Genomic DNA, 21,215 nt, shown 5'->3' on the forward strand with positions numbered 1-21,215 from the left:
TTGTTTTTCCTTTTTAAATTTTTTGTCACTTTTCTCTTTCCAAATATCTACATTATTGAAGCAAATGGCCAGCATTGCCATTTCAGATGATTTTGAATCAAATGCACTGCTCCTGGTAAATCTCGGTTAAGAATCTTGGGAAGTGGCAATGAGAGCACTGTTATTCTGACCATGCTAAAAAATTAAGCAATTGAATCATTGAAAACATATGGACAGCTCAAGACATTTTTATTTTTAAAGCATCAAGTATTACAACTTGCCCCTTGAGGATTAATGAGCATTTTGCTTTTTCATGAAAAGTCGAGAGCGTGAAACAGAAGAGGGTATTTAAAAAAATACATCTAGTAAATGAGACTTATAAACGATAAATGGGCTCGCTCTGAGATGGACTACCTTGACCCAGAATGGTGACTATGCCATGGGCTGCCAAAGAACAAGCCTGGCACCGGTAGCCTGTGTGCTCCTTAAGCAGCACGGGTGGTGAGACTTCGTTCCACATACTTCGGACGTGTTGTCAAGAAGGGACGCTCTCTGGAGAAGGATGCCAAGTTTGGAAAATCAGATGGTCAGTGGAAAAGAGGACGACCCTCAAGGAGATGGGTTCCCAAAGAGATGGCAGCCGTGGCCTTAAGCACAGCAGACTATGAAAATGGTACAGGGTGGACTGTTTTGCTCTTTTGGTCTTGTTGTTGTTATGTGCCATAGAGTCGCTGGTGACTCATAGTGACCCTGTGTATAGCAGCCCTAAACCTGGTGCTGTCCTGTGCCGATGTCAGAGCTGCCTTAAGCCAGAACTGACTTGACAACACCATCCAACATAGAACAAGGGTGATACGGAAATCCAGCAGGGGCTTAAGCTCCATGGGTACCACAGTGCCCTAGGACTGGATTTCAATCAATAAAGAGAGAAAATAGACCAGAAATTAGGACAGGAAGTCTTCCTAACCATGTCATGCTACCTATATTGTAAAACACTGCAGATTTCTGCTGTGGGAAAGCCGTCCACTTTCAGATCTGCCTCAGCAGAAGCATCTTGTGACGTTCCATCCATCAACACTCCAACAGTCATCATCACATTATTTGATGCTCCCTCCATATCTCTGATTGCCTCTTCATTAGACTGTAATGAGGCCACCTTGAGGGCCAGGACTCATCTTACTCATGTCTTGTACATGTCAAGCACAGAATAGCAGCTGCTCAACATTTTGTTTGTAAGTGGAGCCCAACTGAGCCCATCACACGTACCATAAATATTCCATGAATACTTGAGAGTGTGGAAGCCACTTACTGTTGTCTAAAGTGATGTACAAGGATGACAAAGCATGAGCTTACCGTCCAACCGCCACAGGTCCAATCTTTGAATTGTGTTGTTGACGAAGACTGTCAACAACCAGAAGAACAAGCAGATCTGTCTTGGAAGAAATGCAGCCAGCGTGCTCCTTGGAAGCGAGGATGATATGACTTTGTCCTCAGTGAGATGAATTGACCCTGTGATACAACAACAGACACAAACACAGCAACAGTGAGGAAGTCGCAGCACAGGGCAGGCCCAGGATGAGTCAGGATTGACCCAGCCGCACTTACCAGTAACAGCTTCCTTCGTAGAAGATACTTAAGTCAGTTGCATTTAGAAGCAGCACTGGACATGTAAATCTGTGGATAAATACGAACTATGGTAGACAAAAATCTCCAAATGACTGTTTGTTTCCCCTACCTACCCTCACAGTTATGTGTTTCCATGCAGTCTTGAGACAGTAATTAACCCAAGAGGAAAAGAAAATGAAAAACAAAAGAATTAGTCAACACATGGCAAGAATGTGAAGAGAGGAAGTCCTAGCTTAATTTAGACAAAGTGGACCAGCATCTCAGCCACACAGTAAACAGCCACGAAGCCAAATGGATCACAGAGCGGGGGGAAAAGGGAAGATTTGAAAGTCAAACAGCCTCTCCCGAGTCCTGTAACCCAAGCCCCAGGCCTCCGCGAACCCTGGCCAGGACCAAACCCCAGCCCCGAGGATCTGATTGCAGAGGCTTTTAGGAAAGTGTTCAGTTATGCTCAGCCATGCAGAACGTGCTCATAATAAAAGCACCACAGACGAGGGGGAAACCACCACTACCAGGGCGAATGCAAGTCCCGAGGAGAGAGATGAGCAACAAAGTGTGGAATGTGCTGGGAAGCAGAGCTGGGATGGAAAGGTTAGCGCAGCAAACAGCTCCCCGACTTGATGCGCACGTGCCAACGACACAGAGCCAGGGCTAATTCAGCCGGGGTGCGCTTGGCATAGCACCGCCAGAGTCTGCAGCGGGAACTTCTAATACCAGACAGAAGGGCAGAGCGTTATCTGAATGGCAGAGTTTGCACAGACAACAGATGATTCCACTGCTTAAGAAATGTCCTTCATTGTTGCACTTTCTGTAGATGTTCACTGAAATTAAAAATAAATTCTTTTTTTTAAAAAAAAAAGAAAGAAAGAAATGTCCTTTGGGGAAATTGTGGAATAACAGTAACCATTGCCGATGAGTCAGTTCTCACTCTGTGTGTGTCAGAGCAGAACTGTGCTCTGTAAGGTTTCCATTGGCTGTTTTGTTTTTAGAAGTAGATCTCCAGGCCTTTCTTTCAAGGCACCACTGTGTAAACTTGAACCTCCAGCCTTCCGGTTACTAGTCAGACACACTAACCATTTGCGTCACTCAGAGATCCCAGCTCAGAGATAGAGTGCGTGCATCGTGGGGCCGTTCTGATGATAAGCTGTTGTTGTGTACAGTCGATTTGGAACTGACTCAGAGCTGGCCCAACAGTGGGTTTTCAGGGGCAGTTACTGTCTTTGGAGGAGATAGCCCATCTTTCTCCTGTGGAGCAGCTGGTGGATTCAAACCATACACCTTTGTGTTGGCAGCACAATTCCTTAACAAATGACAGTGTCTGTGTTACTATCTTAAAAACTGTTTTTGAGGGGAGTTGGGTTGTTGTTGTGTTCCCCCCCCCCTTCTTTTTCCTTTCCTAAAATGAATGTTTCAAGTTGCCCTTTCTTTAGTGGCATCTGTAAAAGGTCAGGGAGGCTCCTTTGTAATTTTGTCTTCGCTGACGACCTGGGCCGTACGTGTGATGTTACCTGAGCATATCAGCTGGACAGCTCACAGAGCAGATAATCCCAAGCCTGTAGGTGATTAGAGGCCCCGTGTCCCCATGTGTCTGACTTTTCCAGTTCAGGAGGGGCGCGTGGTGCATCAGACGTTTGTCAAGTACAGCAAGCTAAGAGATTCTTTTCATTACGGGTCCTTCCTCGTTGCCCTCTGCCTGGTTTGCCTGCCACCCTTGCCCTGCTTTGCCAGGTGCTGTCTGACAGGAGGCCTGTTGTCTGTTCTCTTTGCAGTGGTGTCGCCGAGGCCAGTGCGTCAAGTTCGGGGAGCACGGGCCCCGGCCTGTGAATGGCCAGTGGTCCTCCTGGTCGAAGTGGTCAGAATGTTCAAGGACATGTGGTGGAGGAGTGCGGTATCAGGAGAGACACTGCAATAACCCCAAGTAAGACCCTGACAACAGGACTTTAGCTTTTTAGGCTATTATGCCTTGATTTTAAGTTTTGGTGGGTGGGTGTGTTTCTTTTTAAACTACCCCCCCTTTGCCCCCAGGTTACCTTGCACCACACCAAGGTTTAATATCGAGCTTACACTGCTGCCTAGTTACAATTTTTTCTTTTAATTGTTTTTTGTGAAAATTTCTTTTTAAGAACAGCCTATTGAACCATGAGGTTTTTCGGTGGTGGTGGTGTGTGCTTGTGTGTGAGATGAATTCTGTATAAAAATGTATTTACCATTTCACTTTCTTTTTCCTTACATTTTTGTTATTGAGAATATATGCAGCAAAGCATCTGAGTTCACTCTTTGCTATTGGTGTAATTCAGTGGCCCTGATTACATTAAGGAGTTGGACAACCCATATTAACATCAATTCCCCACTTCCTGAGGTTCTTATCTTCTGAGTTGCTGTGGTCACACTATCCATTTATATAATTCTTAAGAAGGCAAATTGTTGTTTGGTTTTAAAGCAACTTCACGGTGTATTTTTGGTTCAAGGTTTAAAGATTAACTTAGGGCAATAGTTTCAGAAGTTCATCGATCCTTCATGTCTTCAGAAAGTCTCAAGTTCTTGGCAACTTGAAATTGCGTTCTACATTCCTCCCCCCTTTTGGAATACTTCCATGGAATCTCTGATCAAAATGCCCAGTAGCAGTGGAAAGGCACCATCTAATTCTTATGTCAAAGGGGGCAGTTGTTCATGATGGCAGTTAATGACACGTTCTATAGCCTCCTTCTGTGCCTGACCCTCCTTCTTCTATTCTTCCAGGTGAACTGAGCCCAACTGTTAAGCCTTAAGGAGCCACTTACAAACATTTAAAACCCTAGAATGCAGTGAACTGAGAGGCAGAAAGAAGCAAACATGTTATTAGCCCGATTAACTGGGATGCCCCATAAATTTATGACCTCAAACCTCCAAGCCAAAAAGCCGGATACAGTCCAGTACCTCCTGGGGTATGCCCATGACATACTGGGTTGTACATAAGTAGCCTTAACAGTTACCCTTTTTGGTCTCATTGTTGCCATCAACCAGTGACATTGAATTCTGCTTCCTATGTTATACAATCATCACCACTGTTTGTTTTAAAAGTTTTCATCACCCTTAACAGAAACTCCCTGCCCTTAAGCACTGTTTTGTTTTGGTCTAAGTGTGATTTCTTCACTCTGGGTAACAAATTAGCGTCCTGCTGTTGGTTTGTAAAGGCCTTCTGTGCTGGTGAGCAGGAACTAAGAGATAGGAAGGGAAGATACTGCTGAAGTGTGATCTGTGTGTGGATACGATCATCAGGGACTCCAGTCATTGTCTGAGCTGCGTCTGTGCTGGGGCCACACAGGCCAGGGCCTGGAATACTGGAGCTCAGAGAAGCCTGGCTGCTGGAATGCGTGTGTGTCTCTCCAACTGGTGAGCTGGAGAAAGAATGCTGATTGTTGCCGGGCAGGAATGTACATCAACGGGTGTTGACAGATCTGCCTGACTTTTCAAGAGAAACCAGAAATCCAAAAACATGTTGTATGTGAAATTTCCCAGTTTTCAAAAATAGCGACAGCGAATTTGATTTAAATTAAAAAAAAATCGCTGAGAAAACAAATCTAACTTTCTATGGATTGGACTTGGCCCAGCCTCTGTCTCTGCCCTATGACCTAATCAAGCCAGACCACTGCGCTATGGCCTATATTTGTGAAAATGGACTTCTCACAAATTTATGTTACTTTTATATATTCTTACCTCACACATAAAATATAGTAAAACACATTTTTCCGTGTTGTGGCATGATAGAGAATTCAAACGCTGTGCCTGCTAGTTAACTGTCTGGCTTGGGGACAGCTACTTGAACTCTGAGATCAGGGTTATGGCTAACGAGGAGATACTGATACCCACTTTGGACGGCTTAGAAAGGACTGTAACTCTGTAGAACCTTGACACACTGGGGACCATGCAGTAGACGGTTCTGAGGTCCATGTGGTCGTCAGTATCCTCATGCCAAGCCTGTCAGGAGAACCAGATAGTAGCATCAGAAGCAGTGGAGGCCTTGCTAAGGAAGATGGGGAACTGTTGTGGGGATTAAATGTGATGAGACATTGGGAATTAGTGAGTTTCACTGAAGAACAAGATTTGAGAGGTGGGATGGCCTGAGAAGCAATGCGATTGGCTTCACTCTGACTCAACAGTTTCAAGACGAAGATGAAGGAGGAAGAAATGCCTTGTAGCGCCTTATAAAAATCAACCAGTCTCCCTAGAGATCACAGTGGTCCGGGTGTCCAGCCTGTCGGGGGACGGTACAGGGTCAGGCAGGGTTTTGGTCCATCATGAATGGAGACATCGCACATTTCGGGCTGACTCTGTATCAGCTACAAAAACAACAACAACAACAACAACGTAGTATGAGGGTTAACAAAGTTGGCTGTGCATCTCGGCCCTGCCGTTTCCTTGCTGTCTGGCCACATGCAACTCATTTCCTTGCCTCTGATTCCTCATTTGTCAAAACTGCATAACAATAGTATCTACACCAACAGGGCAAGTATTTGTAAAGTGCTGAGGGAAGGGCCTGGCACGTTGTGAGCATTGTATAAATGTTTGGTAAATTGAGAATTAAAATAAATCATGAAACTAGAGCAAAAGGGAATTTCAGAAGAGAAAAATATCCCTTTTTTTGAGTCAGCAGTCTCAACTGGAGGGAATAAAAAGAATCTGATTTGTTCCAAAATACCAGGGAGGTTGGGGGGTGGTTTGGCGATGGACTAGCAGGGGCAGTCGGCAAGAACTCAGTCTGACCCGGGGAGTCTCAGCCTCAGCACGGCGGATCTGTGAGGCTGAGTGATTTGATGTGTAGGCTGTTCTTTTTTTGTAAGATGTTGAGCAGCGTCTTGGTCTACCTTGCCCCTTCCTCATAGGTCCCCACAGTCCTCTACCTGAAAAGGCACCCACCTGGCTTCTCGCCTCTAGATGTCACCTGGCCTCTCCCCAGTAGATACCTGGCTTCTACCCTCTAGACATCTCCCGTCTTCTATGTGCTAGACACATGCTTGTCCTCTACCCCTTAGACACCCTCCTGGCTTCTGTCCTGTAGGCACTCACCTCATAGATGGCCACCTGGCTTCTAGACATCTTGAACTGTGACCCCCCAGACATCCACGTGCTCTCTACAAGGTGGACGTCTACTTGTCCTTTACTCCAGACACTCACCTAACATCTACCCACCTGACACCCACGTGGCTTGTTCCCACTTACACCCAGCCTTAGGGTGTTAGCGACAACCTAAACTGTCTCCAGACTGTCCCGACTCTCCCTGGGTGACAAAATCAACCTTGAGCTGAGCGCACTGCTAACCCAAGCAGACCAAGTAACCGGGCGCACTGGTGCGGAGACATCCAATGATTTCACAGTTGTTACTAATTATTGAAACTATACTCCTGATACTGAAAATGTGACCCGTGTCTTGGATTTTTGTCATTGTTGTTAGGTCCCATTGAATCATTTCTGATTCATCATGACCTCAGATACAACAGGCGTGAAACCTGGCCCAATCCCATGCCGTCCTCAGGGTCACCGTGATGTTTGAGTGCATTGATGCGTTCACTCTTGTCTGCCTATCTCAGAAAGGGTCTGCCTCATTTTCTCTGATTTTCTCCTTTGCCAGGCAGGCCTTGGTTGTCGTTGTTGTTGTTGGTAAGTGCCTTCAAGTCAAGTACAACTCTTAGCGACCAAGAGATTCAAACCCTGTGCCATCGTCACACTTCCCGACACACTAGAGCCCGTTGCGAAAGTCCCCGTGTCAGTCCACCTGCTTGAGGGTCTTGGATAGAATGTCGTGGATAGAATTGTTAAAACCATTTTATTCCTTTACATTTCGGCAGCTTATTTCGCGGATCTGGTTTTCATAAATTATAACACTTTACAATCTAGATATTTTCCCAAGAAAGAAATAGATTACCTAATTTAATAGCTGCCTTAGTCGAGTACAGGAATGACACCCCTGAGATTTAAATTCAAATCTCCCTCCTATCTGTGGGCTCGAGAGCTCGCATTAAAACAGGACGTTGCTCATGGAAATATCATACTCTAATTTTAGAGCTGCTTAATACAATAATTAATCACTCAAGTAGTTCCACTCGGAGCTGTTTTATCATTTGAAGCAAACTTAGGGCTAATCAGGCTATTGTTTGCTTTCACCACGCATGAAGTCACACATCAAACAAGTCCATGATTGCTGATCCCGAGACAATTGGATTAATTGTTCTGATTTCATTCTTGTGGCTGTTTTTTCCGCTCTTTCAAGACTGTAATTTCTTGCGTTCTTCAGTTTAAATGTCTGATTGTGTCCATATCCCTCAGTTTCACCATTTTCTTTTTTCTTTGCCCAGCAGTGTGATTTCCCCCCCCATCTTATATAATAATGAGTTTTCCAGAAACATCTTTGTTTCCGATCACATTATTCCTTCCAAGCTGATTCATGGACTTGCCAAATGCTTGAGCTTCAAAGAAGTTCAGAGGTTATCGGGTTCTGGAATAGTCAGCCCCAGACACATAGGAACATCTTTCCTTTCCCATGGCCATGGTTAAAAAAAAAATTAAAAATTCCAGTCGCCAACAAATGATTCCAAATCTTGGCAGCTCATGTGTGCATATCACAGCTGAGCAGCATACCGTTTACTGTGGCTCTGATTACTTTGGAAGTAGATCTCCAGGCTTTTCTTACAAGGTAACTCTGAGAAGATTTGAACCACTCTCCTTAGAGTTACATGTAATCATTTCTGCCATCCAAGAGCTCCTCGTGCTATCGTACAAAACAAACGGATTCATTCCTGTCAGCTACTCAGCTGCAACAAGCTTTGCTCTTAAAGTTTCCAGGGCTAGAAATATTCACGGGATGAGGATGTCCGTCTCTCTCCCCTGGATCCGAACCACCGACCTTTTGATTCCCAGTGCAATGCTCTACGCACTAAAGGTTCATGGTAGACCTTTTTTTTTGTAAATCTAAGTGTTCCTTGTGGAATCCTTCTATCACTCAGGAACCTTCCAAACCACAGCTCCAGGGACTTGTCCCTAATCACGTTGGAATTGATACAAGAGCTGAAACATGGTGTCCAACCCAGTTGTTGTACATATTTGCAACCAAAAGGGTCTTGTTCAGAGGCCAGCACTTGCCCAGGTCATGCAAGTTCTGGAAGGAGAAGAACAAGATCTCCAAGCTTGGTCATTCCCATTCCCCGCCCCCCACCCCCGGTTCTTTGCTTATTATATTACAGTGGGATAGAGTCTAGAAATGCCTGTACTTTCTAGCCAAGGACGTTCATAGTGGCATAAAAAGACGATCTAAAAAGAATTCCTAAGTGGCATTTACACTTAGTCTATAGTGTATTGTACTGTTGACCAAAAGGCTTCGAGTCTCTGGTGGTTCGAATCCGTCAACAACTTCCAGGAAGGGAGATATGTGATTTACAGCCATCGCTGTTCACTCTATTTATGATGTACAGCCTTGGAAACCTGAAGAAAGGTTTGCTGGGAGTCGAAGTCTACTGAATTGCAGTGATTTTGTGTTTATAATGCAAGTTAGCAGATGGAGCTAGAAATGAATTTGTGGCTCTAGAATAATCATCATCATCAAGTCAAATCTGTGTGACCTATTTACTGACCAGTAAGCTCCAGGGTTCGTGGCTTATCTAAAAGGGTTTGCTTGTTTAAAAAATAGTTTTCTGAGTCATTCCTGTCATCCATTCTTACTGACAAAGTCAGAGGCTTCTTAAGTCCCAGGCTCTTAGTTAATCACCTACAATCTCTCTCAACTCCATCCTTCTTCCTGTGTGTGTGTGTGTGTGTGTGTGTGTGTGTGTGTCTGTGTGTCCCACAGTGTTGGATGGCTGGCTTTTTATAAAAGGGAAGACTTGGATTTGAATATTCATGCTCCCTCATCTCAGCTTGGCTTCTATGATATTTTTTTAACTTCATCTGTAAAATGCAAACAGTTACGATCATCAGTAGAAATAATGCTTTAAAAGAATTTGGATTACTATTGAGACTCGAATTAGCGTGATTAAATTGTGTGTTACACATGGATGCATGTATACTCACCTATGTGTATGACTTGCATGGATAAATAGGTAGGTGGGTACATTTTTTAAACATAGCTCCTCAAGTTGGCTGCCTAATTTAATGACCACTCAGCCCGCCATTATCATGATCATTTGTAGACACTCACTCCCTCACGGCTGTCCAGTAGACACCAGCTCATAGCTGACACTCCAGTAGGCGCTCAGAGGCCGTCAGTGGCTTAGGTGGGGATGGCTCATCTTTCTCCCGAGGAGCTGTGGTTGCGTTCAGACCACAGAAAGTCACGGCCTTTGGTTAGCAGCTTGGCTCGCTGCACTCTATGCCACCAAAGCTCCCTTCTCTGCAGCTGTTATTGTTGTTGTGTACTGTCCAGTCAGAACCAATCAGAACTGATGCTGTATCATATGAGAGGCAGTCAGATCACACAGGAGGACATTGCCCATCTCTCCCCTATAGAGGGGCTGGTGAATTTGAACCTTGTGCTTTTGGGTTGAAAGTGCAACTCCTTACCACTAAGCCACGAGAGCTCCCTGGGCCATTTACAATAAGACCTAATAAATCACACAGAAGCAAATATGATAGTTCATGAAGAAGATAAAAACCACATGTCTAGACATCTAGACATTGTATTCTGTGTGGTATCACTCCATCCACCGCCCCCCACCCAGTTTCGTTGTTCATCTTCAAGAGTTTACTACTAAAAGGATGTCATGGTTGAATTTTCTTTTCATTTATCTTAACACTCTTGTTTAAAATGGCAAAAAATTTTAATAACTACCCTTTATCTGAGGATTTGGCAAAGCAATCTAAAACCTTGGCAGTCATTCGTTAGTTTTATAACTTTGACCCTGTTCTGTTATTAAAAAATAACTCTATTACTGTGTTAAAAACCTACAGTATAATACCAGGCACAATGTGGGTACTTAGTAAATAAGTGTAATTGCTTTTTCTTAATAGCAGTAAATTTATTTGCGTTAACTTTACCAGACACACCGTATATTCTTTGCAGACTTTATCTCAGTTGCATTAACTGGGTCCATTTTCAGGGACCTCTGTTGATGTGACCTCTAGGGACTTGCACCGCTAACCCAAAAGTAGTACCTCTCAGGTGGTTCAAATCCACCAGCAGCTCCAACGAGAAAGATGGACAGTCTCTTTGTGCGTGATACATCTAGCCTTCTGAAGACCCCTGCAGAGTCAGCAATGACTTGATGGGAGTGAGTTTAAGGGGTGTTTTTGAGTGTCCATTTTACAGATGAGGACGTTAAGTAACTTGGCCTAAAATCAAGCTGGAAAGAGGCAGAAAGAACACTAAGTCATTGTCCTTGTGAAAGGCCATACCTCTAACCGTTGTGAGTCACTGTTTCTTATTTCCTCTTCTCCTCTCCTGACTCTCTTAACTGTAGGCCAAGTGGGCTGGAAGGAAGACTCCTGGTCAGAGGCCAGAGATCTGAGTTAGAGGTCTGGGGCTCTCCACTGCTGGTTGTGTGACCGTCACTCAGCAGCTCCTGTGAGCCCTCTAAGCCGTTTTTCACGTCATCTAGAAAGCAGGGGGCAGGCTCTGTGAGCTTTGAGGTCTTTTCCAGGCTGCAGTTCCTGTAAATTGTAAAAGTATGCATGCAGTCTTCTTTCACTTTATGGTGAATGAATGGTCCAGAAGAGACTTGTTTGTGAAAATCTCAGACAGAAAGTCTTCCGCGCAGAAAAGCTGTTATAAATAGGCCTTCGAAGGGTGGCCAGGAAGCTGAAGGCTGTAATATAGCACTTACAAGTTTTCCTAAATGCTTTTTAGATGATGATTTGTGAAATCTCTGGGGATTTGAGCTGGCATAGCAGCTGCCACGTGCTTTAAGTGTTTGCTCCAGAATGTTTAGAAATAAAAACATAACAACCCCACCCGGGCACTGTGAACACTTCCATTTTTGTTGACTCCATTCTCCTAAGGCAGTTCTAGAAAGATCCAGTAAAATACGCCGCTGTAAATCCTGGGGCATTTAATAGCAGACTTGCACTTCCTAAAGAGACAAGGCATTTTAATCACGTGGATTTATTGACCTGGCACTGAACCTTTAAATGAGATGATTTGTTGTTGCTTTCAGCCTTCAGAGAAAAGGACCAGTGGGGAGGAGTTGAAGAAGCTGTCCTGAGTGTGTGGCAGGAGCTGGATGGGATGTAATTTGCAAATGTTCAGTTTGATTTCTATTCCCTTTTCTCGCTTGCTGTTCCTTTATTTTGCTTTGCGGTGTTTGCAGATTGGAGTTTCCTACCAAGATCTTAAAAGAGTTTGGCAACAGAGCCTCATTACTTATGTTTTAGTGAACTTGCCTTCTCTGGAAATCTGTTTTCCAGTGCGCTTGGCAGGAGAGCTCTAGGCCACCTGCAATGTTAAAGAATGAGTGTGTGGTTACCGTCAAGTCAGTTCCAAGTCATGGTGACCCGGGGTGACAGGATGGCCCTCACAGCCCGCAGGTTGTCCTCACTGTCATCTTCGTGGAAGACACATGTTCAGCTCTTTCTCCTGTGAGGCCACTGGATGGTTTCCAACCAACAGCCAACCTTTCACTCGATGCCATCAGAGCTGCTAAAAAACTGTCTGACACCTTTCGGCGCTACAGCCGCAGCCATGAGTATGTTCAGGCTTCAGAAGAGGCTTGCCTCTAGTGTTCTCCACTGTGGCAAGAAGAAAGTCTGGTTGGACCCCAGCGAGACCAATGAAATTGCCAATGCCAACTCTCGCCAGCAAATCCAGAAACTGATCAAAGATGGCCTGATCATCCGCAAGCCTGTGACTGTCCATTCTCGGGCTCGATGCCGAAAAAATACCTTAGCCCGCAGGAAGGGCCGGCATATGGGCATAGGTAAGCGAAAGGGTGCTGCTAATGCCCGAATGCCCGAAAAGGTGACCTGGATGAGGCGGATGAGGATTTTGCGCCGGCTGCTCAGAAGATACCGAGAGTCTAAGAAGATTGCTCGCCACATGTATCACAGCCTGTACCTGAAAGTAAAGGGGAATGTGTTCAAACACAAGCGAATTCTTATGGAACACATTCACAAGCTGAAGGCAGATAAAGCTCGCAGGAAGCTCCTGGCTGACCAAGCTGAGGCCTGTAGATCTAAGACCAAGGAGGCACGGAAACGACGTGAGGAGCGACTCCAGGCCAAGAAAGAAGAAATCATCAGGACTCTGTCTAAAGAGGAAGAGACCAAGAAATAAAGCTCTTCTCCTCTCTGTACATAGTGGCCTTGGCAGTTATATAGATCATTCAATAAAACAAGCCTTTATCTGCCTGCTTCCAAAAAAAAACAAAAACCAAACTGTCTGACTATACAGGTGAAAACGAGACGCTGCTTTTTCCTTGGAGTTTAGAATCATATGAACGAAACATAAAAGAGTCAGACACTAGCTTGGTTATCATCTCAATGACTGGCCAAGTTGGGCTGGAGCCCAGGACTCAGGTAGCTGGACACCTTGGCCTTCCTGGTCCTTCCCCCAGGGGCTGGACCTTCTGGGTAGCAGCAGATACAGGACATTGTATCACAGGACAGTGAAGGTGTCAGGTGATGGGAGAAAGCCTGGAGATTGGGTCAGCCTTTGAAGAGCTTGTGATGCCAACGTGAAAGACATACCTGTTTATGTTTAAGTCATACATAGAATCTGTACAGTCAGAGCAAGGGCATGTGGTGAGAAGCTGCACTGAAAACCTGAAGACACGTGGTTTGGATGTGCCAGCTGCTCCTTGGAAGAAGGACGGACAGGCTCCCCCGATGCCATTTACTGCTTCTGAAAAGCCAGCAGAGGGGCAGCTCTCGGTTAGTTCTGACTTGATGGCACAAAACAACAACAAGATGCAGTTACAGATTTCTCTAACATGAGTGCCAGGAGGACCCTGCCATGAGACAGTCTTTAAGATATTACCAGAATCTAAGTATCAGAAACTGTCTCCCTGAAACAGTCTAAGACATTACTGGAATCTAAGTATCAGAAACTGTCTCCCTGAAAAAGACCTCATTGCCGTGACGTCCAGTCCTGGCCACCCTCAGGCAGTTTTCTGAGCTCATAGATCTTCACGGAAGCGGACTGCCCATCACTTCCCCTCAGAGCTGCTGGTGGATTCCAGCCGCTGGCCCTTTGCTTGGCAGTGTGATGCCCTACGCACAACGCCACCAGGACTCCCGGGGGAAGGGGGAATGGAGCTGGGATGGCGAGTGAGTTTGAGCCAACATGCAGATGCCAAGTAATGGCAGTGGTGATGACTGCCTCAGCCCTGTCTGTGAAGGGTTTTCAGACCTTGTTGAACTTCTGCCAGCAAATGTTGCCCGGGTCCGTGAGTTATGTCCGTTATGGTAAGAAGGGACAAAGCAAGGCACATGCTAACCATTCCCATCCCCTCCACGGACCGCACACACAGCCCACACACAGGGGGCAAAGCTCGTCCCCTCTGCTCCCTGCGTGCCCCGTTATTAGTTTTGTCTGTAACTAATAGTGAGCCCTTCGATTGCTGGGATTAAAGTTCTCTCCTTTTGTTTCCAGGCCTCAGTACGGCGGCAAGTTCTGCCCAGGGCCCAGCCGCACTTACCAGCTGTGCAGCATTAACCCTTGCGACGAGAACAGCTTGGATTTCCGGGCCCAGCAGTGCGCCGAGTACAACAGCAAGCCCTTCCGGGGCTGGTTCTACAAGTGGAAGCCTTACACGAGAGTGGAAGGTAACTCGGTTCCTGCCTCGTTCAAGGGCATGCTGTGTGTGTGGATAGCATCGATAGTGAGGACACGGGAGAAACCACTGCCCCCACAGCAAAGCCCCAGTGCGTCCTTGTCCTTCCCCACACCTGTCCTGTCCCGGGGACGCAGTGAGCTCCCTCCGTTTTATTTCATTGCTTACACTTATTTTTCTTTTTTTTCACAAGGTACTTCTTGTCCTTCTCCTTCAGCTATAAGCTGAAGGTCCTGTGTTTAGAATGCTTTTCTCAACTTACCTTTAACATCTCTGCTATTTTGTCTCCCAGGGATATTGTTAAGGGTAATTTGTATGAATACTCTAGACCCCAAACTCGTGACATCATGGGTGTGTGTCCCAGTACCACAGAGACACCACACTCGGGACCTGACCTGGCTGGTAGGTTCCAGGCATGGGAAGACCTATTTGTAAACTAAGCACATGTATTACCACCCCCTCCACACACACACACACACACACACACACACACACACACACACACACACGTTGTAGCTGTGTGGTGTTGAGTCCAGATCAACACATAGCTGACCCTTCAGTGGTTTTTCAGAGACTGTAAATAACACAGGAAGGGATTTGCCCATTTTTCTCCCTCAGTACAGCTGGTTGATTTGAATTGATTGCCTTTGGATTGGTAATCTAATTTCTTACCCACTAAACCACCAGGTTCCCATGCATACAAGCTCTTGTTGTTATGTGCCGTCCTGTTGCCTGTGACTCACGGTGACCCTGTGTATAACAGCTCTGAATGCACAAATATCAATTTATTAAATGATAGGTGTCTGTTGCTGAAATAGATTCTGACAATAGATTATAGTTGTGGTTATGTTGATCCAGACTCTTGAACATCCTTGGGTGAAAAAGTTGCTAAGTGAAAATCTGACCACTTAAATGCACCTTGGAAGAAAGGGCTGGCAATCTCCTTCTTACAGTTCAGCCACTGAAAATCCTATCTAACCCTGCTTTCTGACCCACCTAGGGGTCACCACCAGGGTTGTCATTTTCTTTTTTTACATTAATGTGTTCCTGTTCAAGTTAAATTCAGAAATGTTTCATTTAGTTAAAATATGCAAATACAGTACACAGAATCCACTCAATGAGAATGTGTTCTACTAAATGCACGTAAGTTATTTCTACCCAAGATTAGTTTTCTTTATAAAAATGTCAAATGCTCACGTCTGTGCTTGCGACTTACTGAAACTCATCTCTGCTCCCTTGTAAATGGATAAATTAAAGACGCTGGGTGCAGGATGAAAGGAGAGTGAGTTTATTGACAATTCAGGTGAAATACAATCTAAGGCTGCTCTTAAGCGAAGGGTCAAAATGAGTAAATAATGTTGTTATGTACCATTGAGTCTGAACCAACTCATCAGTGGCACTCCAGGGGCTGTTTAGAGGCCATAAGTCACGCTGGAGGAGACTGCCCATCTTTCTCCTACAGAGCAGTTGGTGGATTTGAACCATGTTCCTTTGTTGGCAGTGCAACTCACTGCCCAGTAGGCCACCAAAACTCCACATATCGATGCTGTCAGGTGCCAGAAAGGAAGCTAATGTGCAGGCCTGCCTCATTGTCCTTCATTCTACTTTCTTGCACTTTGCAGCTCATACTCTCCACCTTTCTTCCCCCACACCCCCATAAATTGAAGGACCGTGGCAACCTTGTGTTGATGTAAGGTTGCTGACTCCATTTTTTCCAATAGCATGTGCTCACTCCCTATCTCTGTGTCACATTTTGGTAATCCTTCCAATATTTCAAGGGTTGTTTTTTTTTTATCCTGAAATTGCATACTAATAAACTCCAAGATAGTGTAAAGATGACTTTTATATGCACTAGGAAGCCAAAAAAATTCTTCTGACTCAATTTATTAGGGTGATTTGGAACCAAACCCACACTATCTCCAAGGTATGCTTGTAATTAGAAGCATTATTGTACAAAGTAGGGTCTCCAGATCCTCTGATACAGTCTCTCAGTTTTCCTTTCTGCAGTCCAGAACCTTTTATGAGCATTGCTTCTGCTCCGGGTTGTAGTCATTTATCCCAAACTTTTACAGTCAGACATCAAAGTTCTGAAAACTCTCAGGGGGAACTAGCTAGCGAGGAGCCTTTTCATGTTCTCTAAGTTGGGAAAGATCAGAGAAAGAGAGGGAGACCACCAGCAAGAAGGATTGACACAGTGACTGTAACAGTGGCTTCAAGCATTTGACGGTGAGAATGGGACAGGCCAGGGCAGGGTTCAGATCTGCTGTTCACTGGGCTGCTGTGAATCACGGTCTCCTTGATGTCACCTAACCACAACAAGAAGTAGTAAAGAAAATTTCTGGATGCAAGACAATCACTTACTTCATCTGCACACCCACATCATTTGGACTATAATGATTGGCTCCTTTCACATTTAAGTTTTGACTTTGTCTTTTATTGCAGGATTTTATGAAGCGTATCCATTTACAAACTGTTTGTACATTTGTTGTAAAGCTGTTGTCAGGGATATCATCTCTTATGAAAAACATCATCTGGAATTCTTGGCCAAGGAGAAGTCTTTCTCTATGGGAATTGGCCTAATCATTCCTTTCTGATAACAAGAGTTCTATAAATATAGTATGTATGTGTAATATTTTCTTTTTGCCTACAGTACCAGGAACTTTTCGATGACTTCATGGTCAATGTATTTAAAGCCTGGCTGGCTCAGTGAGTTAAACATTGAGTTACTATTGAAAGGCTCGAATTGGAATCCACTCACCACTCTATGGGAGGAAGATGTGTCTCCTTCTGTAGAGATGGTTGTTGTTGTACGGTCTCCTTCTGTGTAAAGTGTCCTTCTTTAAAGATTGTTGCTGTTAGATGATGGCAGCTGACCATGACTCGTAGTGACCCTCTGAACCACAAATGGAAGCTTTGGCCCATCCTCCAACCCCCCCATGGTCTCTGCCATGCTCAAACCCATCGTCGTCACGGTCATTCCGTCTCGTTGAGGGTCTTCCTCTCTGTCTCTGATCCTCCCCCTTTCCCAGCAGGATGTCTTTCTCTGAGGGCTGCCCCCCCCCCCCCCCGCCGATACTATGCACAAAGTCTGTGAGGTGCAGTCTCACCATCCTTGCCTCTAGTTGTATTTCCTGCAGGATGTGTTTATTTGTTCTTTTGGAAGCCCGTGATACACTCACTACTGCTTGTGAACACCACAGTTCAAAGATAACAAGTCTTCTTATTGTGACATTAGCAGACTTATGGAAGAAATCAGAGAGAATGAGAGAAAGCTTAATGCAAGTTTATTAAAGGGGGGCAATAGGGGAGTTTCAGGGTGAAGTTCCTCATTCTGGGGATGCAGAATGGGGAAGTGACACTGTGAACTTAATGGGGAGGGTTTTTATAACAGAGCCTTTAGGGAGGGACATTCCACTCTGATTCACGACCCACCTGCTAGCTCAGCCAGGCAGGCAAGGCCGTTTGCTCTTCTTACCAGCAGGCAAGGCTGTCAGCGTTTGAATTCTGAATGCGTCATTCTTCTCTTAGGCCCCCTTTGTCCAAACTTAACACTTACGTCTTCTTTACTCTTTGCCCAACTTCATCTGCGTGCCGAACAACTGGAAATGCCATGACTTGGATGAGGTATGCCTCCTTCTTTGGAAGCCCATTGAGGCAGTTCCACTCTGCCTTGTAGTGGATTCTACGAATTAGAACCCACTGAACTACAGTGTGCAAAGGTTGTTATTTAGAGTCCAAATTTCATATATTTACTTCCTCTTTCTTTTACGGTTGTTCTTTTCTGTGTGATTCACCATATACTGTTTTGCCCAACATCCTCCCAACTTTTTTCTCTTAACATCCAGCATAAGTAAGTAATAAGTGATCTTAAATCTAGGTTAGCTTCAGGCCAAATTTGACTTTAAAAAATTATTATTCCATAGCTACATGCTTTCAGTTACATGTTATCAGTGTTTGACCATAGAACCGGCAAAGCTTAATTGTTCATTCCCCAAGTGGGCTAACTACAAAACCTACCAGTTGTGTATGTGGTGGGTGTTATGGGGGATGGAAAAAGGAATCACTGAGGTGTTCGTATCAGAGGAGTTTTATATAGGCTGAGAACTGGGCTTTCTATTTTCAGGCACACAGCAACACCCATAGAGAACATTGTCTAGCATTTTCCATCTTGATCATGGCAGCTCTCGCAGTAACCCTGATTCATGCTTGCACTGAAGTCGTGATCAGTTCGCTCTTTTCCATGTTGACTGCCTCCTGACCGTGTCCTGTCTGGATCTCTTTGCTTCTAGAGGAAGATCGGTGTAAACTCTACTGCAAAGCTGAGAACTTTGAGTTCTTTTTTGCAATGTCTGGCAAGGTGAAAGATGGAACGCCCTGCTCCCCGAACAAGAATGATGTTTGTATTGATGGGATTTGCGAAGTAAGAGAATATTTCTAGTATCAAATGTGTGTACCTTGAGAAATGTTGCAAGAGATTGTGCATTTGAGAAAAGCAGACAGTGTAGGGGGGAAAAAAAGCAAACTCTACAATCAGGGTCAGAACACCATCCCCAAATCCCACACTTGCCTTCCACATGATCCCTGCCCACCTTTTCCACTGTTTTCTCTTTCACTCCATTCTACACTTATAGAATGAAGACAGCTGTGGAGTCCTATCAGACTCATCACTGACCCTCTGTAGGATTTCCGAGGTTACAAGTTCTCACTGAGGAGATTGCCCATCTTTCTCCCCAGTAGCTGCTCATAGATTGAAACCACCAGGGACCGGTGTACACTTTGGGGAGTGCAGCTCCCCACAGACTGTGCCACCAGTTGTAAAAATTCAATTACTAATTGTAAACATTTATTAAAAGTTTGCTAAGTAGATTCATAATATCATTAGAAGCTTGCAAAGGAGTTTGAAAAGCACTGCTATTTATTTCTAATATTTTTTACCTTCTTATTCGATACTCAACCCTTTGCCCTCCCCTTCTCTTAATTTTTTGTTGTAATTTGAATGAGAATTTACAAAACTGATTAATTTTCTATTCAACCATTCATACACATTTCATTTCATGGCACAGATTGTATGTAATCCATCCAATGTAGCAGCACTTTCCCCAGTCCCTCCTTGTGTATCCTCTTCCCATTCATTCTCTGTACTGCCCCTTCCTTCCTCTGAGCTTTCTCCCTGGGCCAGTGCTGCCCTTTGTTTTTGTGTGGTTGATTTTTCTAAGGAGTACAGTTCTCCCTGGTGTTACTGATCATGTTCTAGATCTGTCTTTGTTAAGCTAAAGGTTGACTCAAGTGATGAATTCTAGGCTAGAAGGGAGCCTGCTGCCCCTTTTATTTTAGTGTTTGTGAACTCTTTGATTATTTAAAATCTATATTCATGTGTATGTTCATTTTACACACACATTTTATGTATTCAGCGGTACAATTGGCCTGACTTTGTTCCATTGCCTTTAATAGTGCAGGTGGCCCTCTGACCCACATTTTATAGATGAAGAGTTGAAGTCCCATATATTATTTAATGCATGTCTCCCCGTCACACATACAGAGCAAGGGTCTGAATCACCATCAGTAGAACCCAAGACTGTGCTTTACCCACAAGGTTATGCTGCCTCCTGCCTGTTCTAGAAACGTGTCGTTGCCTTTGCTTTCTCAGACCTTAGATTGTTCTCAATTTTTCCCTCCAATTGTAGCCAGTGGGATGTGATCACGAACTTGGCTCCAAAGCAGCCTTGGACGCATGCGGTGTTTGCAAAGGAGATAATTCAACCTGCAAGTTTTACAAAGGTCTGTTCCTCAGCCAGCATAAAGCCAACGGTAAGAGATGTTGCGTCTCCCTGCTCTCTGCTGTTGACGGGGCTCTCGTTTTGCTTCTGAACAAGCCTGAGCGTGCTTTGAGACAGAGCCTTGCACTAACCCATCTGCCCTGGGTTGAGGGTGCAGGGCCCTGGGGCAGCAGCCAGGGTGGATAGACAGGTTTCACAGGGCAGGGTCTGTCCATACTCAAACAGCTGAAAATGGATTTCAAAAATGTCTTTCTGATTTCTAGGTTTTGCTGGCCAGGCTGTCAGTTACCCGTAATACACTTGTTAAACAAAGAGCTTATTATACACTCTAGACAATCAAACTCACAACATTGAATGAATGCATAGAGGAGGAAATAATCTAAACAGCTTGAGTAAGGCTCAGCTTTTGAGCCTTGTTTTCAGAATTTCTCTTTCGAAGATATGTGACTGTCAAGCGTTTAAATCTTTTTAAAAATACCCACATATGTATACTTTAAAAATACCCACGTATGTACACTCTCTCACTGCTACTGAGTTGGAACTGACATATAGCTAATGCTTCTGCAGGTTTTCAGAGGCTGTACATCACATGGAAAGATTTGTTGATCTTGCTCTTGCAGAGTTGCTAGTGAATACACACTCACACACACACACATAGTCATACATAAATATATATACATATGTATACATTTATATCTACAAAGTCAAAAAAAGAAAAATCCTTGCCCCTAGACCAATAGGCAACATCATGATATATGGAGAAAAGATTGAAACTGTCAATGACTTCATCTTATTTGAATCCACAGCAATCATGACATGAGGAGACATATTACACTGGGGAAAGTCTGCAGTCAGGGGCCTCTCCAAATTACCAGAGGACTAAGGTGTACTTGATTCAGGCCATAGTCTTTTCAGTCACTTGCTCTGTATTTGAGAGATGGACAATGAATAGAAACGACAAAAGAAGAATTGATGCCTTTGAGCTGTGGTGTAGGAAAAGAGTACAGAGTATCCCATGGACTGCAAAAAGAACAAACAGATATGTTTTGGAGAAGGTGTAGTCAGAGTGGTCCTTGGAGGCAAAAATGATTGGGCTTTATCT

The 21,215-nt window shown here is 44.5% G+C and overlaps 1 protein-coding gene across 1 annotated transcript in view; it reads left to right on the forward strand.

Annotated features, from left to right (window-relative positions):
* The window catches only part of ADAMTS18 (ADAM metallopeptidase with thrombospondin type 1 motif, 18), a 134,245-nt gene that overhangs the window by 77,457 nt on the left and 35,573 nt on the right, over positions 1 to 21,215 (forward strand). Inside the window, exons 12-15 of the mRNA XM_006888817.1 lie at positions 3,375 to 3,523; positions 14,156 to 14,328; positions 18,626 to 18,756; positions 20,021 to 20,144. Of these exons, the coding sequence (XP_006888879.1) occupies positions 3,375 to 3,523; positions 14,156 to 14,328; positions 18,626 to 18,756; positions 20,021 to 20,144 (577 nt within the window). The remainder of the gene's footprint in view (positions 1 to 3,374; positions 3,524 to 14,155; positions 14,329 to 18,625; positions 18,757 to 20,020; positions 20,145 to 21,215) is intronic.

Source organism: Elephantulus edwardii, unplaced genomic scaffold (assembly GCF_000299155.1).
Source record: "Elephantulus edwardii isolate Elephantulus edwardi_28Jun2011 unplaced genomic scaffold, EleEdw1.0 scaffold00072, whole genome shotgun sequence".
NCBI lineage: Eukaryota > Metazoa > Chordata > Mammalia > Macroscelidea > Macroscelididae > Elephantulus > Elephantulus edwardii.